A 19,943-nucleotide genomic window follows, 5' to 3' on the forward strand; every position below is an offset into this window, starting at 1 on the left:
AAACTGAAAACTATTGTTTAAGTTGTGATACCAAACACCCTTTTTATTTTTTATTATTAAAACTTACCACCTTAATTATTGGTGGAAAAAAAAAAAAAAAAGAATTGTGGAGGTAGGTATATTGTATTAAAAAGCTATATATATATATATATATATAGAAAAGGGTAACATCATGCAGGCACATCAAGAAAAGTAGAAAACAAACAAAGAAGCTTTGGTTTATTAAATAACCTTTACATAACAAAATTTAGTGTTGAAGAAAGGAAGAAAGAACAGTGTTTTTCCCATTTGTCCCTGTAAATATAGGCAAAAGAATTGTCCACAACAGGAATTTCACTCTCTCTCAAAATCTACAAAAGACCTCGACATGCTTTGAGACAGTGTAGTGGAAATCATGTTGACTCACAGTGTATGTGTATCTGCTTCGACCTCACCACAAACCTGAAAAATAAAAACCACTCTTTCTCTCTCATTCACTCTCTGGTATGCAAAAGGGTTTTACTCTAAATAACCCATTTTCCCACTTTCTTTCTTTTCTGCTCTCTCTCTCTCTCTTTTTTGCTTGGTTCCTGAGAAACTATAGGAAAAGTTTAAATAAAAATTTGAACTTGATAATTCTTTCTACAATTTTCTCAGTGACCCAAGAGTTTGTTTGCTCTTTTCTTTCATTTCCTCTGGTTTTGGACTGCCCAGAAGTGGGATTTATGTTTTTTCTATGAATTGAGATTGTGTATGATCAATGTTGTTCTTTGTATTTTAGTTTTAGCTCTGGGATGCTTTTAAAGTTTTATGCTTGTTAACTTTTATTTTTGTTCTGCAATGCTTCTTTTGAATGATATGTGGATGTGTTTCCATATGTCTCTCTAATGTCTTAATGTTTATGTTGTATGCACCATATAATAATTGTTTTTGTTTGTGTGTGTGTTTATTTTTCCAGCCTTATGATTTTTACATAAAAGAATGGAATTTGGCTTCTGGGTTGAAGTGTAGAAGGGTGATGTATGTGTTTTCTTTTCCTGAATGTTTTTTGCAGGCATTTAGATATTTTGTATAGCATTAAATTCTGAGACTTTTGATTCTGTTATGTGATGGAGTCTTGGAGTTACAATTCTGAAGGGAAAGGCATTTTGTTTTCTGATGAAATGGATTTTCAGATTGATGGTTTTGCTAGAAGTAGAAAAACATTAATGGAATGGGACAATAAACATAGTTATAACTTTGAAAGTAATGAGCTTGGTTCTGATAGAGAAGTGGGTGAGAGCACAGAATTCATGGAATTGGGATTCTCTGACTTTGTGAGAAAACCTTTTCATGGTAACCAAGAAGTGGAAATGTTGAGTGGTGAGGTTGGTAGTGGTTCTAGTAAAAGGGTAGTTTCTCCCACTTGTATGATTACTTCTAATTCATGTTTTGGGGAAGTGGATTCTGAAGCAAAGCTTTCAAGTTCTGTCATGGATGCTTGTAGTCAAGATTCATCACTGATTGATTTAAAGCTAGGCAGATTGGCTGATTATGAAGATGCAGAGAATAGCAAGCTTTTGAAAGAGAGACCCATTTTGTCAATGTCTGAAGGATCATCCTTGCTGACAAAGAGAGCGCGCAAAACAAGTTCATACTGTCAGACTGCCTTCTGCCAAGTCTATGGTTGTAACAAGGATTTGAGCTCCTCAAAGGATTACCACAAAAGGCATAAAGTTTGTGACGTTCACTCCAAGACTGCCAAAGTTATTGTTAATGGCATTGAACAAAGGTTTTGCCAACAGTGTAGCAGGTTGATCTTTTTCTCCCTTTAGCTTTTGATTTGATTGTCTTATTCTTAAGTTGTGATAGTTAGCTCAGCACATAGGTATATAAGGGCAGATTCTTATTCTTAGTTTGCGTAGGTATGGGCCACTAATAATGATTCTTATTTGTTTATCATAGAGTATGAAGTGGAAATCTTTGTTGGCTTTGTGATCCAATTGCAAAATACACGTTTATTTAATTATTAAGATGTAAATATGATCAAGAAACCAAGAAAAGGTATGCACCTCTATTTAAATAGTGCATATAGAAAGCCAGAAAGAAGGCAATCAAAACAACTCTAGCAGAAAGTCACATATCCAAAATTTCTCACAACAACAACAACAACAAAGCCTTAGTCCCAAAATTTTGTGGTTGGCTTTGGATTCTCAACATATTAGTTAGCGACTTAGCGTCAGCCACATGTATGTTTTTCCTCCATTCTATTATATCTGAAGTCATATGCTCTGTTACTTCCTTAATTAACATGTCATTTTTTATTACTTCTACTAATGTGATAACATATCCAAAATCTCTAAAACTGAAAAATGAAACCAATCCCTTCAATTGTTTTCACTTAGACCTACACCCTTGAAAGTTCTTTATTAGTCTTTCCCTTCTAGCTGAACCAAAATATGCTAAAGGTTTTGTCCTCCAAAAAAATGTTCTACTCCAATTGATTTCCCAAACTAAACTCTAAAAAATATCATTAATTGAACCACCTCAAACGAAGCAGAGGTTATGACCACATCTCATGAATAAAAGGCAAAGGAATACCACCTTAGCATTCTATTTGAGAATCTTTTGTTTGGTAGAAACACTTATTAGGATCCATGTTTGAGATATGATCTATCCCAAAACCATGGAACCCCTTGAGCATCTGCCTTGTTGACACTCAAGTGAGCTTGGATGTAGTTATTGAAGGGGACATGAAGTTTAAGAGTACATGTAGGTTTAGATATTATTAGAGAGAGAGAGAGAGTCATATATGATTATTTATTTTTTTGTTAGTATGCCTCTTATTAGGTTTTGTCTTTTCTAATTCAACCATGTTCAAGTTTATCATAGGTATTTATTTAATTGCGTCTATTTTATCAACCTACATTGTAATGAACGTAGAATCTAATACAAACCTATTATTTTCCATTTTATCAATACAGTTTTATAGATCATTGTCCACCTCAGCTTAGTTAAAGTGCTTACTTCTTATTCTAATATGAACTATGGTCTCTATGGTTAATTAGATTTCATTTGCTGGCTGAATTTGATGATGGAAAGCGAAGTTGTCGTAAACGCCTAGCAGGCCACAATGAGCGTCGAAGGAAGCCTCAATTAGATACCCTCTCTGGTAAATCGCATAAGTTTCTTCAGTCATATCAAGGTATGAACATATGTTCTGGCTAATCACTTTTATATTCAACAAATGCCCCCCAAAAGGAAAATGAAAAGTGAAAAAGAAAAAACATAGTCAATGTATAATGGAATTCCAATTAAAGAAGATGATGATGATTTTAAGTCAACTATAATCTACCATCCATGAAGCAAATATCTTAGCTAAATTTTTTTACGCAATCTGTTGATGGTGTTTCCCAAACCCCCCCTGCCCCCCTCCTTTTTCTTTGTTATTTTAACTTTTATGCACTTAAAGCTTTCAGTAAAAAAAAAAAGTAGTACTACTACCAGTGGATATGTTCCTCCAACTTTATAAAATTCTATTTTATGCTTTTATAAGAAAGTTATACATGTACACTCTGTCTGAAATTCCTTCTTATGTTTCTAATAGTTATAAGGCAAGGTACTTTAATTAAAATATATTAAACTCTTAATGCCTGAATTGATAGCCAAGCTGCATTTGAAAAGAGTGCAGCAGGAAGCTGTTAAAAGGGTATATATATATATATATATATATATATATATATATATCGGCAGTTGCCTTGTTCTGTCTTGCTTCCCTTCCATCAGTTGTATATTGTCTCTAACAAATCTTTCTATTGGCCACTGGAGAAATGTTTCATGAATCATGACTAAAATCATGTCAAAGTAATTGATCAATAAGTTACTTTTCATCTTTGTTTAACTATAAAATTTCGTTTCAATAGCAAATATTCTACCCATACTTTAACATTATAAGGGTTTTGCAGGCACGAGATACCTAGGGACTACCATGACAAAGAGAACACCCTATGTTTTCCCAGACATATTTCAATCTGGCGTTATTTATCCAGAAAAATATGAACAAGCTAATTGGCTTAGACATATCAAATTAGAAGGGGAGTCAATTTGTGGTCCTCAATCAGCAATACCTATCACAAGTGGACAGTTGCTTCCAAAAACTTTTCTACATCTGCATGGCATAGGGAAACAATGTTGTTCCGGGGTTCCTTCATCAGGAGCTGAAGAATGTGCTGTTACTGCATCAACTGTCCAGGAATTGTCTGGGGCCTCAATATCCAGTTGTGCTCTCTCTCTTCTGTCAGCTCAATCACAGGACTTGTCAAGCCATTTGACAGGAATTCCAATAGCTAGCCCCCAGGTTATGCAAGATGGCTTTGCCCATCATAGTGTCGGTCAAATTTCTGACAAAAGGGTAAACTCTATGGAACAATATGGACCAAATGGGTTATATCCATATGGGATGAACTCGTTGGAAATTGATAAGATGGGATCTGTAATGCTTTCTGATACTGATCAGGCTGCTGATTTTCAAGTTCACTCTAATGGGATTTTTCAAGAGTCAGATATTTTGAATGCCAAGTATTGTCCTTCTCCTGAACACGCACCAACTGTCAATTTGCTCCAATTGTCGTCACATCTTCAAAGAGTGGAGCGACAGAGAAATTCCAATGAAGTAAAGCAGGAAAATGAGGACTTCTGCTATTTCCCAACTACTAGAGCAGTGTGCAACCCACAAGGTATGTAAAACATATTCACTTTTAAGGCCCTATTGATCCGTCCTTTCTGTTGCACTTTTGAGAGTGCTGATGCTTTCCCAAGCAAAATTCTTGTATGTCGTGCTAACGCATGGATGATAGGCACTGGAATGAGGGTACATGGTAGTGCATCTTGAAGTTGAAGAAAAATGAAGACAAAAATAAGACTATCAATAGAACTTTGTTATACTATAGGCATAAAGTAAAATAAGAGGGCTACTTATGCTGTTGTGTTGAATCACTTTCTTAGATCAACAATATGTTGATCATTTACTTTGGAAGATCCAAAATTTAGCACCAATTTTAAGATACCTTAGTTAAGTCTATCTTTGATCTTTCCACTTCAAATGAGATAAGCTCATAAGAAAGATCAATGTACATAAAATAGGGAATAAAAATTGGCATGCCTAGCTTCTTGTCACCTCTTGGATGTCAGTTAAATAAAGTTGTGAAGATTAAATGAAAACTGTTTTTTCGGTGCAGGTTAAGGGGAGGCGGTTGAAGATATGGTTCATCAGAATATCCAACTAACTTCATTTGGTTCTGTTTCAAAGGTTGATAGTAACTTCAGATACCATTAGTAGGAAAATTCCTTTTTCCAAAAGGTAAATAAGAAAAAGATTTGTGACTTATGCTAGTGTAAAGTGATTTAATTTAGATTCTGTAAGTTCCTCTATATACCATAATCCCTTTATCTCCATATATTATGCTAATCCAAGGATTTGAATTATTGATGCACCAAATCGCTATATTATTGGAGAATTTTTCGCTGTTATTGATCTAAACAGGGTCCTACCGTCTCTTCAATTGCATGAAGAGTTAGGTTTGAGGGGACATACTAAAGTGCAAAAAAGAATGAGATGACATAAAAGTCAATTCAAGAATCTACAGTCACTAACTAGCATCTTATAGAAATCTTTTTCTATATGAAAATTGTTAATGGGGTTTGATACTGAACATGAATAGATAACCTTTTGACTCATGAGGTAACTTTCCTTATTGTTAGTTTTTGTTAAAATATGCTACAGTTGGAGTGTGTATGTGGTTGGAGCTTGGTCTTAGTGACATGATGTCCTTTGTGCAATTATTTTATATATAACCACTAGATTTGTATAGATTATCCCCATGTTCTGGGAGTAGGCTTGAGACTCTTGACCAGACTGTGCTTACAGATACCTAAAAGAATATATATTTCCATCTTAGGTATTCCTCTAATCTTACCCCCACTTCCCAATTGAAGTAAAAGTGGAGTGGCCGCCTCTTCCACTCATCAAACACCCCCCTTTAGCGCACCATTCGCATTATTCAATGAGCTGTAAACTAAAGGCATTCAACAGCTGCAAAAAATAAAGCCATCAATTCCCATTTGAATATTGCTTATAATATTTGCAGAGGGGTTACAACTTGTTCATAAAGAAGGATAACCTTAGTTTCTACATATCTTTTTGACAATACAGCTAATGGCTTTAAGCAAAAAAAACCCTATTTTATGCATGTCTGTTTGCATTTGAGCAGCCATATGCACCCGAATTGTCGTGCTTCATGTTGTAGTTGTCTCTATCGAATGACATATTCAATGACGCATCTCGAAGGCACTAAATGACCACTTGATGCTAATTATATATTTAAAAATGCCTTAAGCACATAAATCAAAGGAGTTTTTAGAATTAATTTGGATGTGTTTGGTAATCCATGTGAGTTCATGTAGGGACTCTATATATGTTATTCACCTCATAAAAAGGTAGCAAATTAGCTCTTAGATGACCCATATGCAGATACACTAGCATGCTATATAATAGGCTGCATATATCAGGGTAAGTAGTGCTCACAATATTCTCATACCTACCATATTGTTGTCACACGCACCAAGCCAGTAATACACTTATGCATGGAAAATGTGCGGTTTTGAAAATATGAACATAAGTATATAAGGCTAATAAACTAAGATCAAAAGCTTTTTGAAAAACTGCACACAAGTATATAAGCTAATAAACTACTGCCAAATGAAGCAAATGAAACTTTATGACTTCCTTGAAATAACAAGGAAATCACCCTGTGAGAGAGAGAGAAAGCTCAGATAATTTTCAACGATTGATATCTTGACTAGATTTCCGTGATCATTAGTCCACCATTTATTGGGCTACAGCAAAGATCTACAAAGATAGACCCATGACTCTTTCAGTTGGGCTAATCTGAGCCCAACTCCAGTGCGACCTTTATCTGTCAAAGCTTCTTAGGGAACCACAGAATCTATTCACGAGTAATGCCCAACTCCAGTGCCACCTTTATCTGTCAAAGCTTCTTAGGGAACCACAGAATCTATTCACGAGTAATGTATGTCATTGGGAAAATGTTCAAAAAGATTGTGGTTCTCCTTAAACAATGTAAAAAAATTTCTCACCTGATCCCTCCACCCAAAGAGGTGATGGACTGATGGGATGGGAACCAATTTCTCCTGTCTCTTTTTGAATGTGTATATATGTGTGTGCATGGCGTGTATTAAATATATATATATATATATATATATATAATTTTTTATATAAATAATTAAATATTTTTTTATACATATCTTATTTATATATTTTTTAAGTGCGGTATATTTGCAAAACACTTGCTTTTTTTATTACTTATATCATTCATATTGGTGAAGCCATAATTTTAGCTATTTGACTCTAACAAAAACTGCTTTATTTATTTTACTTTCTCACTTTACAAAATGCATAACATCAGTGTTTTTATTTTAGTTTTCAACATAATAAAATAATATAAACAACACATTAAAATAATATACTCATTACAATAAAATAATATATCTACTTCAATAAACAACAATCACTACCACATTTATCAAAAAAAAAAAACAATCACAACAACCAGTCAGCCACCATTTCACACAGCCCACCACCGCAACTACCAAAATCAGCCCACAACTATCCAAGAAAATCAACCCATAACCACAAAAATATAACCCACAGTATGACCCAAAACCGATGACCCACCACACCCATGGAATGACCATGACACTGATGACCCACCACACAAACCCCACAACAAGACCCACGAACACCATGGCACAAGCCCATACCCACGGCATGACCCGAAACCGATGACTCACCACACCCACACCCACACCCATGGCATGACCCACCACATCCACACCCACACCCACACCTACACAGTAAAAGAAGAGACCCTCACACAGCAAAGAAAAAATTGAGAAGAAAGAGAAAATTTGAGAAGAAAAAGAAAAGAATTTGAGTGAAAATTTTGAGAAGGAGAGAAAGTTTTGAGAAAAGAAAAGAACAAGAAAATGAAAGAGTAGAGAAAATGAGAGAGACGGATGAACAGAGATGAAAGAAAAGGAAGAGAAAAAATAAAGAAAAGAAATCAATAAAATAATTAAAGTAATATGAACGCAAAATAAATTTTTTTTTATTTTTTTTTTTACCTTTGAGCTGTGCACTGTCGCAAAGAAGCCAAAATTTTTTGCTATAACTCCACCAATAGAGCCTCATTTTTGCATTTGGTGGTTCTAAAAATAGCAATATAGGTGTTTAGCACCACCAATGCTAGTGCTCTTAGTTATCTCATGAGCAATGGCGAAGCTAGAAAATTTTCATTGTATTCTGTAGCTTTAACTCAGTCTATATATGTGTATGACTCTATTTTTAGAAAACAACAAAAATATTTTTCTAAAGAGATTCAATTATATATTTTTATTAATGACTTATATATGACAAAAAAGTCAATATTAGAAGGAAAATAAAGGAGAAAGCAATAAATTAAAGAGCATTTATACTTTTAAAAATAAAAAATAAAAAGGGGCCATCACCTAAAATTTGCTCAATACTTAAAACTTTTAACATTAAATAAAGGGGGAGGGGGCATTTTTGGAAAATCCAGGGGCGCCATAGCCCCCCTCCCTCCGCCTATGCTTAGGAGTGTTCATTTCTTTTTCTCTTTCAACTTTACCTCGTTAATATTAAAATTACCTTATAACTTGCTTCTCTCTTAACTTGCTTTGATTTAGCCCCATATAGAATTTTTCGGCCCAAAAGAGGAGAAATTATAGAATCCTTTAGTGGACCATGTCACTTGTCCACCATTCTACTAAAAAACTTCCACTTGTTTAAAATTGTTGAGTCAGTAATTAATTTCTGTTTAAAATTTTTTTCTAACTAACAATTTTAAACAAGGAGAAATTTTTTAATGGAATGGTGGACCACATCACTTGTCCATCGTATGGATCTTATAATTTCTCCCAAAAGAGGGAGAGGATAGGGATGAAGCACCCATCATTTGATCCTGCCCATAATACTGTTGACATCCTTAAATTATAGTTCCCAGTTTGCTCTCTTTCAAGATTACCATATTAATTAATCATTTTGGCTTTTGCACGTTCAAACTACTAAAAGCTGCTTTAAAAAAAGAAAAAGAAAAAGCTATTTTGCTAAATAATATGCAAAAGGGTCCACAAAGTCATGTATGATTGGAGATGGGAATTATAACCTACTAATATTAAACGGAAAAAAATCTTCTCTATTTCAAATTAAAATTTTTTTATGATAAACATTAAATATTATAGATCCAAAACTATTTCAAGTGTCACAACATTTAAAGTTTTTAAATAACATGGCATCATGTAAACTGATAAATATAAAAACTAAAATCTTAAAATAGATAATTAAAATCCTATTCCAATAAAATGAAGATACATATTTTGTTGTAAGTATCAAAATTAAACCAACCCCTGAGGAAAAAAGAAGAAGATAATACATAGGTTTTGTTAGCCAAATTTGTGTATATATATATATATATATAGGGTCATGCTAACAAGTGCTCTTAGGGCACTAGTTAAGAATCCAGTTAAAGAAAGTTTTGACATCACTTTTATGGGAAATGAAAAAAACTGTCAAAACATTAATTGTTTTTTTTTTTCCCATAAAAATTTTCTTTAATTAAATTCTTAACCAGTGTCTTAAGGACACTCGTTAACATTTCCCATATATATATAGCTAACAAGGTTAGTTCAGTTGATAAGACTTGAACGCTTTACGCAAAAGGCTTAGGTTCGTTTCTCACTGCCAGCAATTCTCCTTGGTGAGTGATTTGTAAGTCCTGTCTAAGGCCTGTGGCTTAATTTGACCTTGGTATAAGGTAGTCTCTCTTAACTTAAACTTTTTTTTTACAAAAAAAAATTGTATATATATAAATATAGCATATAGGGCTTTGTCATTTATGGTTCAAAGCTTCAAATTAATGATCCCTTAGAATATTCCATCAAAAAGGTTTTTTAAAAAAAAAAGGTTTATCTGGAGCTACAAGCTAGAAACATAAAACTTTTAGAAGTTAACAAAGGCCACAGTTAGCAGAATTGGTACCAGGAAGCCAAACTTTCAAAATTAGTTCAAACTGATCAGTTCTTAATAGCAAATATTACATAAATAGTCTTAACTCTCATGGAGTAGGTAGTTCATCAAGAAACAAATAACATCAGGAATGATATGAAGTAAACAAGATGAGAAAATAAGTTTGAGGCATGAAGCTAAATCGAAAAATTCCAATTTGATTACATGCTCAACTGCTGCTTTCCAATTGGGTGACGGCATTGTCAGTTAGAAATATTTAACTTCATTCCTGCAAAATATATAAGCACTTATACATATCAATTTTCTTGCTGATCAGCACTTGAAATTCTAAGACTTTGAAGAAAAAGGAAAACCATTTTTCAATATCAAAATAGAAAGATGATGATGATGTACTCTTACATTGTTGTTGCTCCCAGAAACTGATCCGGCTGGTGAGTTTGGAATGTACCTAGCCCACTATTGCTCAAAAGTTAGTTTAGATGATAAGGCTATGAAATGCTTTAGTTTTAGTCTGTGTTTAAAAAGTTGAACATAAACAAATAAACTAAAATATTAATGGGAAAAAGCTAATACTCTTTACTGAAAATTGACTATGATTCTGCTTACATTTTTTGCTGCCGTGCTAAACGCTTCTCGATGTGGTATCTCAGGGTTGGCAGCCTTGATACGTTGTATCTCCTCCCTTTCAAATATAAATAAGTTGAAACATATCATTCTTGAGAAACTACAATAGCAATTAATTATAACTACGTACAAATGTTACTAGGGTCACAGTCAATACTAACAAACTATAGCATCAACAAATTAAAGCACAGATTTTATTATTAAGACAGATATAAGAGTTATTACAAATTTTATTATTGGTAATTTTTTTTTTTTTATGAAATAATTATAACATGCTGCTAACCCTGTAGTTCGAACATTTTCCCCCCCTAGAGCCCTAAGCACTTTATGCATGGGAAGGTGCCAGTTCATCTTGGCTTATTGGTAATACTTGTTGAACACAAGTTATTATACATAATTTTACACACATCTTATTTTTAAACTAAAACTGTGACTTAAAGTCATGATTATGGGAATTGTGAAAAATGCAATATGTAAGACTATGTAACGGTTTGTGTGTAATACACACAATCCTTTTATTATATGGTATTTACAAATTGTGTGAATTTTTGAACAAAAGAAAAAAGAAAGTTAAAAAATTTATTTATTATATAATTGATGTAGTACTAACTACATTTTTAACCATGTCAATTGATAGGCATTTTGTAATAAAACTAATAGAAATTTTAGCATTTTCGAAACATTAATATTTCACTAGTAGTACTATTAGCTATGAGAAGTGGCGAAATCATCAGTAACACGCGCACAAAAGGAAGACTTCCCCTTACTTCATGAATCGGTTGTAAGCAGACGGAAGTCTGTGCTTCTTCTCAGGTGCTGCAAAAAAAATTGGACATATATAAGTTGGAGAAAAGAGAAGTAAGGATAACTTTTCTGAATTCAATAAACATAGAAGTGTTTGAAAAGTGTATCTACGTTTTACAACAAAGGGTGCTTTTGGAGACAAGGGCTCGCTAGATGTTGATGAGGATGATGATGATGAGCGGACCTTTCTGAAATCATTGCAAAAACTCTGCTTCTCCTTGAAATGAAAACACCTTCCATTAGTGACTAGAAATGAGAAATCTCCTACAATCTTCATTTTTAATTATGCTATTCCAGAAAGGTTATACAATATATTTTTACTAACTCTGCTTTTGTACATACTTAGTGTCATATAGTTTGTTCATAATCAAAATTACATACTTAGTGTCATATAGTTTGTTCATAGTCAAAAAAGCAAGAAAGAATGTTATATTAAGTTGATAGTCAGCATTAAATTTTAATCACTCTATTATGTATGGTTGGTGTTATAGAATAAAAACCATTTCAAATTCTTCTTCTTTATGCAGGTGTAGATGTGGGGGTATATTTGAGGATTACTCTTCCTCTTCTTATTTTCCCCCTATTTCACTTCTTTTTTTTCTTTTTGGGGAACCGGGATGTGGAAGATTGGAGCTAGGGTTTGCAAGAACACAAGTATGTGGAGACTAACCTGTAGAGAAAGTGAGTGATCAGGACATTGACCTTGGACTGGAGGTCTGGTGCTGATGAAAGAGAGGTTACTACAGTGACCACATTTCACAGTCACAGTGTCCAGCAACCGCTTGAATGGAATCCCAACCTAGTATACAAAAAGCAACGACAGAAGACATAAAATCACAATGTGGAAGCACAACATAACCTAGTAATTAATCAGAAGCAAATTTTATCCTAAAACCTTCTTTAACATATAAATTAACAACTAGTGCTTGAATGGAATCCCAAACTAGTATACAGAAAACATCAGAAGACTCGTAAAATCACAAAGTGAAAGCACAATATAAGTATATAACCTTCTTTAAAAAATTAGCAACAAGTGCTATAATCTTGCAGAAATATAGGACTTGGTTTAATCTTTTTATATGCAACAAATTCTGAGATTAGTTAGGACATGTATTCTTTTCTCTAATTCAAAACAAGGTGCTATGATTCATACCAGAAAAACATGTGGTTATTATGACTGTTTGTCGTTTATATAAAAAGCAGCATTTTCTACATGCAATATATCTACCCCAAACTTTGAAGTGTATCTTCCAGAAATGACACTTCTGATATGCATTTAAAAGGGTTTCTATTTTGTTGAAACATTAGATGAAAAAGACTATAATGATCTCTGTATAGGTATATAAGATTATTGGGTTGGAAAAAATCTTTTACCGCAAGAACAGTGTTGCAGAAGTTGCACCGGACATAGCAGAGATGCTCTGATGGTGGAACTGAGTCCATGGAAACTTTGTCTTCAAGATTCATAGTGAATAAAAGATGAAGAAAAGGAAGCAGAAGAAAAGTGTGTTGAAGTGGGTGTGAAAGCTAAGAGGAAAGTCTAGGGTTTGTGATGATAAGGGAGGTATGGATTGTTAGCTTGAGGTGCTTGGAGTAGAGTCAAAAAGCAAATCTATGTTTACTATACTAGTCATGTATTTGTACCTACACTGCTGAACTTTGTAGTCACAAGCTGACACTAAAGTGACTGACCAAAATCTCTTCATTTTCTCGTCTATGTTGGAAGAGCCCCATGTTCTCATTTTCATTTCACTTTTCCGCCTATGTTGTCTGTTTAATTATTTAGTAATTTACTATATAAAAAAATATTCTGCCATGACAAATGAAAAATGAAGGAGTTCTTTCCGTAAATAGTTTAATTGAGCCAAAAGGTAGGTTATCAATTTTGTTTGTCGATTTTATAATGAATGATCTTGAACATTTGTCTTACTAAATCAATCATGAGTTGTCAATTGTCATTTTTAGCTTATGATAAGAGAAGTTTAGTTTTCTGTTTTCAAATCCCATGTCGGATAGAAAATTAATAAGAAATTAAGTGCACTAATTGTTTTGTGAGATAGCAAAAGCTTTGATACCTATTTGCTATGTCTGTGTTGCACACAAAAGATTGGAGATTTCCAAAGTCTCTCAAAGTATCAATTAGAGTTCATAGTTCAAGTTTTTGAAAAATTGATGATCAAGGTGAAGTTACTGCTTCCAGTATACATCAAGTTGCTGGAATGAATCTTTCAGAGGGTACTTGAAATCATGAACTGGAGTGTGTTCACATTCAACAGAGTTCACTTATAAAAGAATTTATGAATTTAGAGCTATATTGAGTAATCTCAATAAGTTTTACATGAGGTAGCAATTTAGGATATGGTTGTTTTATTTGTAAATTTCAATTCTATATAGTGAATATGTTTTACTTGGGTTGGTGGTTAAGCCCTCACAGTGGCTTTTTACATACTTTGGAATAGTTATTCTATTTGTTTTCTCTACAACATCATATTCATTTTTACTATACGCAATATTTTATGGCTTTAACCAAAGCCTCTTGCACAGTTGGACTACATAACTTACTTGGCTTAATTTATTAACTGGTTAATTGGCACAAACAAGGTCTAAATTACCTAACAAGGAGGTTTGATAACTCCTATAAATAAAGTGGTGGTATAGCCTTTTAGTTTGTGTGTGTGAGAGAGAGAGAGAGAGTAAGAAAACATAACTTTATATAGTGAGAAAGTTAAGATTAAGTTTTGTTTAGTGTGTTAATATGAGAGCACCTATAAGACTATAAGTGTATTGGGGATTTGTGCGACGAGGTTGTATGCATGGTTATGTAGTCTTATGTTGCTTGTCTGCATTATTTTGTATTATTTCACAACAAATTACTATCAAAGTTTTCGTTATCACAACATGAGTTTTTTTTTTTTTTTTTTGAGAAACTATCACAACATGAATTGGGCTCGAATAATTTGGGTTTTAAAATATAAAAAAAGTGAACATAATTTAGTGGCATAAATTTAATCTTTTGACTCCTTTAATGGATTGTTTGAGCACATTTTATGGAGCTTCCAAGCCTATCTACCTCGAGTAACTTGATTCTTTAACCCTTGTTTTCATTTTCACTCATAAACAACAATCCAAAACCACGTTGATCCAAAATCTGTTGTGTTTCTCGTCAGTTTGTTAAAAATGTGGGACACATATAGTTCCCATTGAAATTGAGATGTCCATAAATGCTACCTTCCCAGCTGCCCACGTGAACCAAGGGTATATTACTGACTTTCACTTCCTTGGAATTTTGTTTAATTAGCTGATTATCTGCCTTAGCAAATTATCTAATGTTATGACAAATTAACAAAGTAGTTAGACCTAATGCTTTGTCAACTTTTATATCTAAGTATCTCTCAAAACTTAATCGTTATAGAAGATCATTGATTACGTGTAATTAAATGATATTTAAATTCTTTTCTTATATAACTTTAGGTTTTTGGAGCTAGTACTGAAAGTTTATTATGGTATCATAATCATCATGATTTTGAACTAAATATATGCCTTTATTCTATATCTTCTATTTCAAACTATAATCTTCGTTATAGGATAAGTGGTACCTTGTTACAAACTTTCTAATCCAAACCTGTTTGATTGTATATAATGCATACGTACCAATTGTACATAGATGCCTGGCCCCATTAAGTTTATGACACTGAAATATCATGCTTGCAAAGCTAAGGCAAAGTGAATCTACTTTGAAGATGAGGGGGACATTAGCTCTGCTTGTCCTGAAGCGCCATGGACTATACTTGAGTGGTCATTGATTGTTCAGTTCATAGATGATGGTGTATGCATGCTCTTTCAAAGGAATTTATATGTAGTCAGGTGCAGGTTTGTCTCTTCCACAGAAAAGTAATCCCAGATGAAATGGTGATCACTTAGAATTTTCATTGATTGAAATGCAAGAAACTAAGGATCTCCCTCAACTAAGCCATTCAAATTGTCAAATTGTGCTTGTTCATTTAGCTGAGGTACTGTTTTTTTTTTACTGAAATGCATGTGGGGTTGTGGGTTTACAATATCTGGCAAATGTGCACAGCCGGGAATTGGACATATTACCAGAAGCACCAACTTAAGCATCATATAATCAAAGAATCAAACCCATTCAGTTTAGTTAATTAGGTTTAACTAGTTGGGTGATTCTCAAAAAAAAAAAAAAACAAAGGGGTTCAACTAGGCAGGCAGGGGTACTGGGTTGCATACTTTGCACATGATTTTGAGTAAAATTTTTATACTTGCAGTTTATATATATATAAACACCACCAATTTCCTCTAGTTTCCTAGTCTCTGAATTTCAACTTATGAATTTCATTCAGTTCTCAATATATATATGCATGTATTTATGATAATATAAGGACGCACTTAGCTTAGTTTAGAACGAATTACAAGCAAGGTTGTCACTCATCTTAAATAAGAAATATAAACTTTCAAACCAAGCTCAGCCTTTGTAATAACAAGCCTGCAGACAACTTGACATGCTTTTGTGATTGTTAATGTTAAGAAGTTGCATGGTATCCAACAATCACCATATATATGTAACATCGTATATTCAATCAAAATTAAATGATGAACTTTTTCAGTGAACATTAAACACTACTCTGACTACTCATCCATAATCATTATTCCACTTGACGTACGTGATTTCAAATTGTTAAAAGAGTCAACAAGTTGCATGTAACTCAAAACTTTCACTATATGAATCCATGCATTCTATGAAATAGTTAACTTTCTCCTCCTACTAACTGTTCATAATTTTTTGATATCCATGATTGCAACCATGTCCTACTACCTAAACTTGTTTTTAATGTAGCATGTAGAACTAGAAGCAAAAGTTGTTAAAAACTGCTATCAGAGACTGAGATACCCTTCTGATACAACAAGATAAAATACTTAAAAAAAAAAAAAAATGGAATCATTGACAGGTCCAGCCACATCAAACACAGCTTATATGTGTAGCTAGATAGCGACTACAACATCAAGTAATTCCAGGTAAATAAAAAGACGCATAATGGGTCCAAATTATCTAATAACAAGGTTATGTATGCAACATTTTTTTACAATTTTTTTTCCATTACCATAGTCTTTTGTGATTGGAAAAACATCACTTTCACTTGCATTTATAATTGAAATATAACTGTTGATATAATTTGTTACATCGTCTATTACATTGTAATTGATATGTATATAATAAAAATAATATCTATAGTAAAACAAAGTAAAAATGATGTTTCAATCATAACGATCATGTCAATGGTTATGAAAAATATAATATTATTTCAGTAACATTTGAGAGAAGTTCAATGAATGAAAAAGATACATTCAGCCAAAAAATGAATGAAAACAATCATAACAATCATGTCAATGGTTATGAAAAATATAATATTATTTCAATAACATTTGAGAAAAGTTCAATGAATGAAAAAGATACATTCAGCCAAAAAAAAAAAAAAAAGAATGAAAAAGATAGACAAGAGAATAGGTCCTGTAATCCATTCCTTCCTTTGTGGGTGCAATGTAAAAGAAGGAAACTTGAAGTAGACAGGTGCTGAAGTCACATGTCACTGTCACATAGTGAAAGAAAATGGGAGCTAGGGCAAGGACCAGTAGATGGGTGTTTTTTGGGGTGTCATTTTAGTGATGGGACGATTCCTGAATTGCCAAAATAAGAAACAAAGCTATTTGCACACTTGGGAATCTCCACCTTTCTCAGCTAGTATAAAAAACTATTCTCCCAAGGCTCACTTTCCCTCCAGGCCTAAGCTAGCTCTCATCAGTATTCAGTACTGGTACTAGTTGATTTATTTACCACACTTTACTGTCTCTCTGTGATACAAAGTTTAATTTATGGGAGGGAACTTTTGATGCCCACGAGATTCCCATGTCTCCCTTGAACCATTGCAGACAGTCCCAATTCATTTCACACCTTTGTTTTCTGCGTAGTTCTGTTTATTAACGGATTTGGACACATTCATTTTGCCTATGCTCCTCTTTCTTTTGCACCTTATTGGGAAATTTTGATTAGACAACTCTCTCTTTCTCCATTAGACCAAAAGTTTGTAAATACTGGAAATTAATATTGAGTTATTGACAGCTTTGAAATAGCTAGGAGCCCAACTAAACTTAGATCTCGTAGAGACACGATATCTCGGTTGATATTTTCTACAATAATAATTGATAGTTTTTTTTTTTTTTTTGGGGATTTTAATCAATAAAACCTTGATCTGAGTGGATAGCAAATGTTGGGATTCCCTCATATGTCTTTAGTTATAAGTTATAAGAGGGGTGAAAAAGTGGATGAATAAAAATCAAATAACTATCATGCTTTTTTTTTTTTTTTGGGTTGAAAATCAAAAAACTATTATGCTTGTAGTTTGAAACAATGGAGATAATGGGGGTAATATAGAGTATTTTCTCTCCCATTCTCCCTAATTTGGAAGGGACAAGAATGGTGGTTGGGTGTACATAAAATCCTTAAACACCATATCTTCTTTTCTCTCTATCTTTTTAGGTACCCCAACCAAATGATAGAAAGTCATAATCTCCTCTTCTTTTTCCTTTCAAACTTTTTAGTAGTTATCTCTTTTTTTACCCTAAAACCGAGATTTTAGAAACTCTCACCAAGATTTAAAACTATGATTAGATTAAGGGTATGTTTGGTTGGAGGTGGAATAGGGTGGATGAAAAATAAAGTTGAGAAAATAAGGAAAAAAAAATAGGAGTGGGTGTTGTTTGATAGGGAGAGAAGGGGAGGAAATTTTTTTGCTGGAGCTAGACATTTTTCACCCGAGCCCACAAAAAATCAATCTCTCCGAATTGGAGAGAAAATAAGCGTGAAAAGGTTGTTGCCTGCCCAATTACCAAATTGCCCCAATTTAACCAGTCTCACCTACACTTTTCTAGCACATGAAAGACATATCTGATATCTCTCTCATTCCTTTTCTTTTGTTTCTTTTATGCTCTCTACACAGCCACAACCACAACCACAACCATAACCACAACCACGTGAAACAACAACATATCCAAATTTGTTCTTTGCCAAGGTCTTTTTTCTTTTTTGTTTTGAGCCTATAATATATCATATATAATATATTATATTATATTATATATAATAATAAAGGAAAATAATAAAATGAGCACAAAAAATAATAATTAATATATTATATTATATATAATGTTACTTTATTAATTTTAGTTCTTAATAATTAATATTTTCTTCTTATTTATTGAGTACAAAGAAATTATATCTTATATATTATGTACTAAAGACATAACAGTAAATTTATATAAACTGCATTTTCTATCCTTACACTTTTCTCCACAACAAAATAAAAAAAGTTTCCATCCCTCCAATTAACCAAACACACATCGAAAGAAAATTAAATATTTTATATCCTCCCAACCAAATGGACCCTAAGAGTCCAAAAAGAGAAATTATATGGTCCTTATGGTGGACAAGTGATGTGGTTCATCATTCCAGTAAAAAACTCTCATTTATTTAAAATTGTTGAGTTAGTATTCAGTTTTTATTTGAAATTCCACAATTTTAAATAGGTAAGAGTCTTTTACTGGAATGGTGGACCACATCACTTATCCACTATAAGTACCTTATAATTTCTTGTCAAAAGGCTTTATTTATTTATTGCTTTTGTTTTTTAAATAGTTGTTGAAATCCATCATCTTAGTGGGTTATGAATCTTCTGATTTCTAGTTTATATATTCACATTAGTCTCACCATTAGATAAATTCTAGCTAAAACCTTTACTTTTTATTTTTCCAAATTTTAGCTAACCTACACCTGCACTAGACTTTATATTATTTTTCTATTCTATTTACATATTATTTGCCCCCCCCCCCCCACACACACACACATGTATACTTTTTTTAATTTCTTCCCAGCCTTTATAACTCCTCATCTTCTACCTCCTCCCTCCTCTTCTCTCTTTTGAAACCCTACTTGTAGTTGTTTTAAGAAGCCATGTGTTGATGCCAATTTTTTGATCCATACCCAAAAGCCCATATGGAGGAAAGCCCAATGAAAAGCAAGGCCCAAAGGCCCACCAAGAAGACTAAAGAGCAAGAGAGGTCCAAAGAAAGAAATGAAAGGGAAAACAATCTGCAACATAATACAACTTTGTTGCAGAATACAGTTCTTTAACAAAATGGCTTTGGCAAATAAAGACAAATTGGGCCCAAGACCCTTTTGATCCAGTCAACATTATTTGGCCCACGAAGGCCCAAATCCTTTTGTATTAAAAGATAGGCGTGGAAACTAATATGAAGAAGCACGATGAAAAGAAACAAGGAACAGCAAAAAGTGTCAACAACAGGAATTGAGTGAAGGAAAGAAAAGTCAAGCCAAATTAAATGACAAACATAGCAGGAAACGCATGAAGAA

General features: G+C 33.1%; 2 protein-coding genes across 3 annotated transcripts; one reads left to right on the forward strand and one right to left on the reverse strand.

Annotated features, from left to right (window-relative positions):
- The first annotated feature begins 321 nt into the window (after positions 1 to 321).
- On the forward strand, positions 322 to 5,559 carry LOC115979044 (squamosa promoter-binding-like protein 6). Its single transcript, XM_031100993.1, has 5 exons — positions 322 to 483; positions 1,034 to 1,771; positions 3,027 to 3,163; positions 3,924 to 4,694; positions 5,196 to 5,559. The coding sequence occupies exons 2-5, from the start codon at positions 1,089 to 1,091 to the stop codon at positions 5,198 to 5,200; spliced, it is 1,596 nt and encodes a 531-aa protein (XP_030956853.1). The 5' UTR covers positions 322 to 483; positions 1,034 to 1,088; the 3' UTR covers positions 5,201 to 5,559.
- A 4,564-nt stretch (positions 5,560 to 10,123) lies between these two features.
- LOC115982988 (protein CRABS CLAW) lies at positions 10,124 to 13,109 on the reverse strand. Of its 2 annotated transcripts, none has more exons than XM_031105758.1 (7): positions 12,884 to 13,109; positions 12,180 to 12,308; positions 11,621 to 11,726; positions 11,473 to 11,521; positions 10,688 to 10,763; positions 10,481 to 10,537; positions 10,124 to 10,349 (listed from the first exon to the last, which is right to left on the reverse strand). In XM_031105758.1, the coding sequence occupies exons 1-7, from the start codon at positions 12,974 to 12,976 to the stop codon at positions 10,344 to 10,346; spliced, it is 516 nt and encodes a 171-aa protein (XP_030961618.1). In that variant the 5' UTR covers positions 12,977 to 13,109; the 3' UTR covers positions 10,124 to 10,343. The 2 variants fall into 2 exon arrangements, with proteins under 2 accessions (XP_030961618.1, XP_030961619.1); XM_031105759.1 differs by having other exon boundaries at positions 11,621 to 11,717; positions 12,884 to 13,102.
- Between the last annotated feature and the right edge of the window lie 6,834 nt (positions 13,110 to 19,943).

This window comes from Quercus lobata, chromosome 3 (genome assembly GCF_001633185.2).
Source record: "Quercus lobata isolate SW786 chromosome 3, ValleyOak3.0 Primary Assembly, whole genome shotgun sequence".
Classification (NCBI taxonomy): domain Eukaryota; kingdom Viridiplantae; phylum Streptophyta; class Magnoliopsida; order Fagales; family Fagaceae; genus Quercus; species Quercus lobata.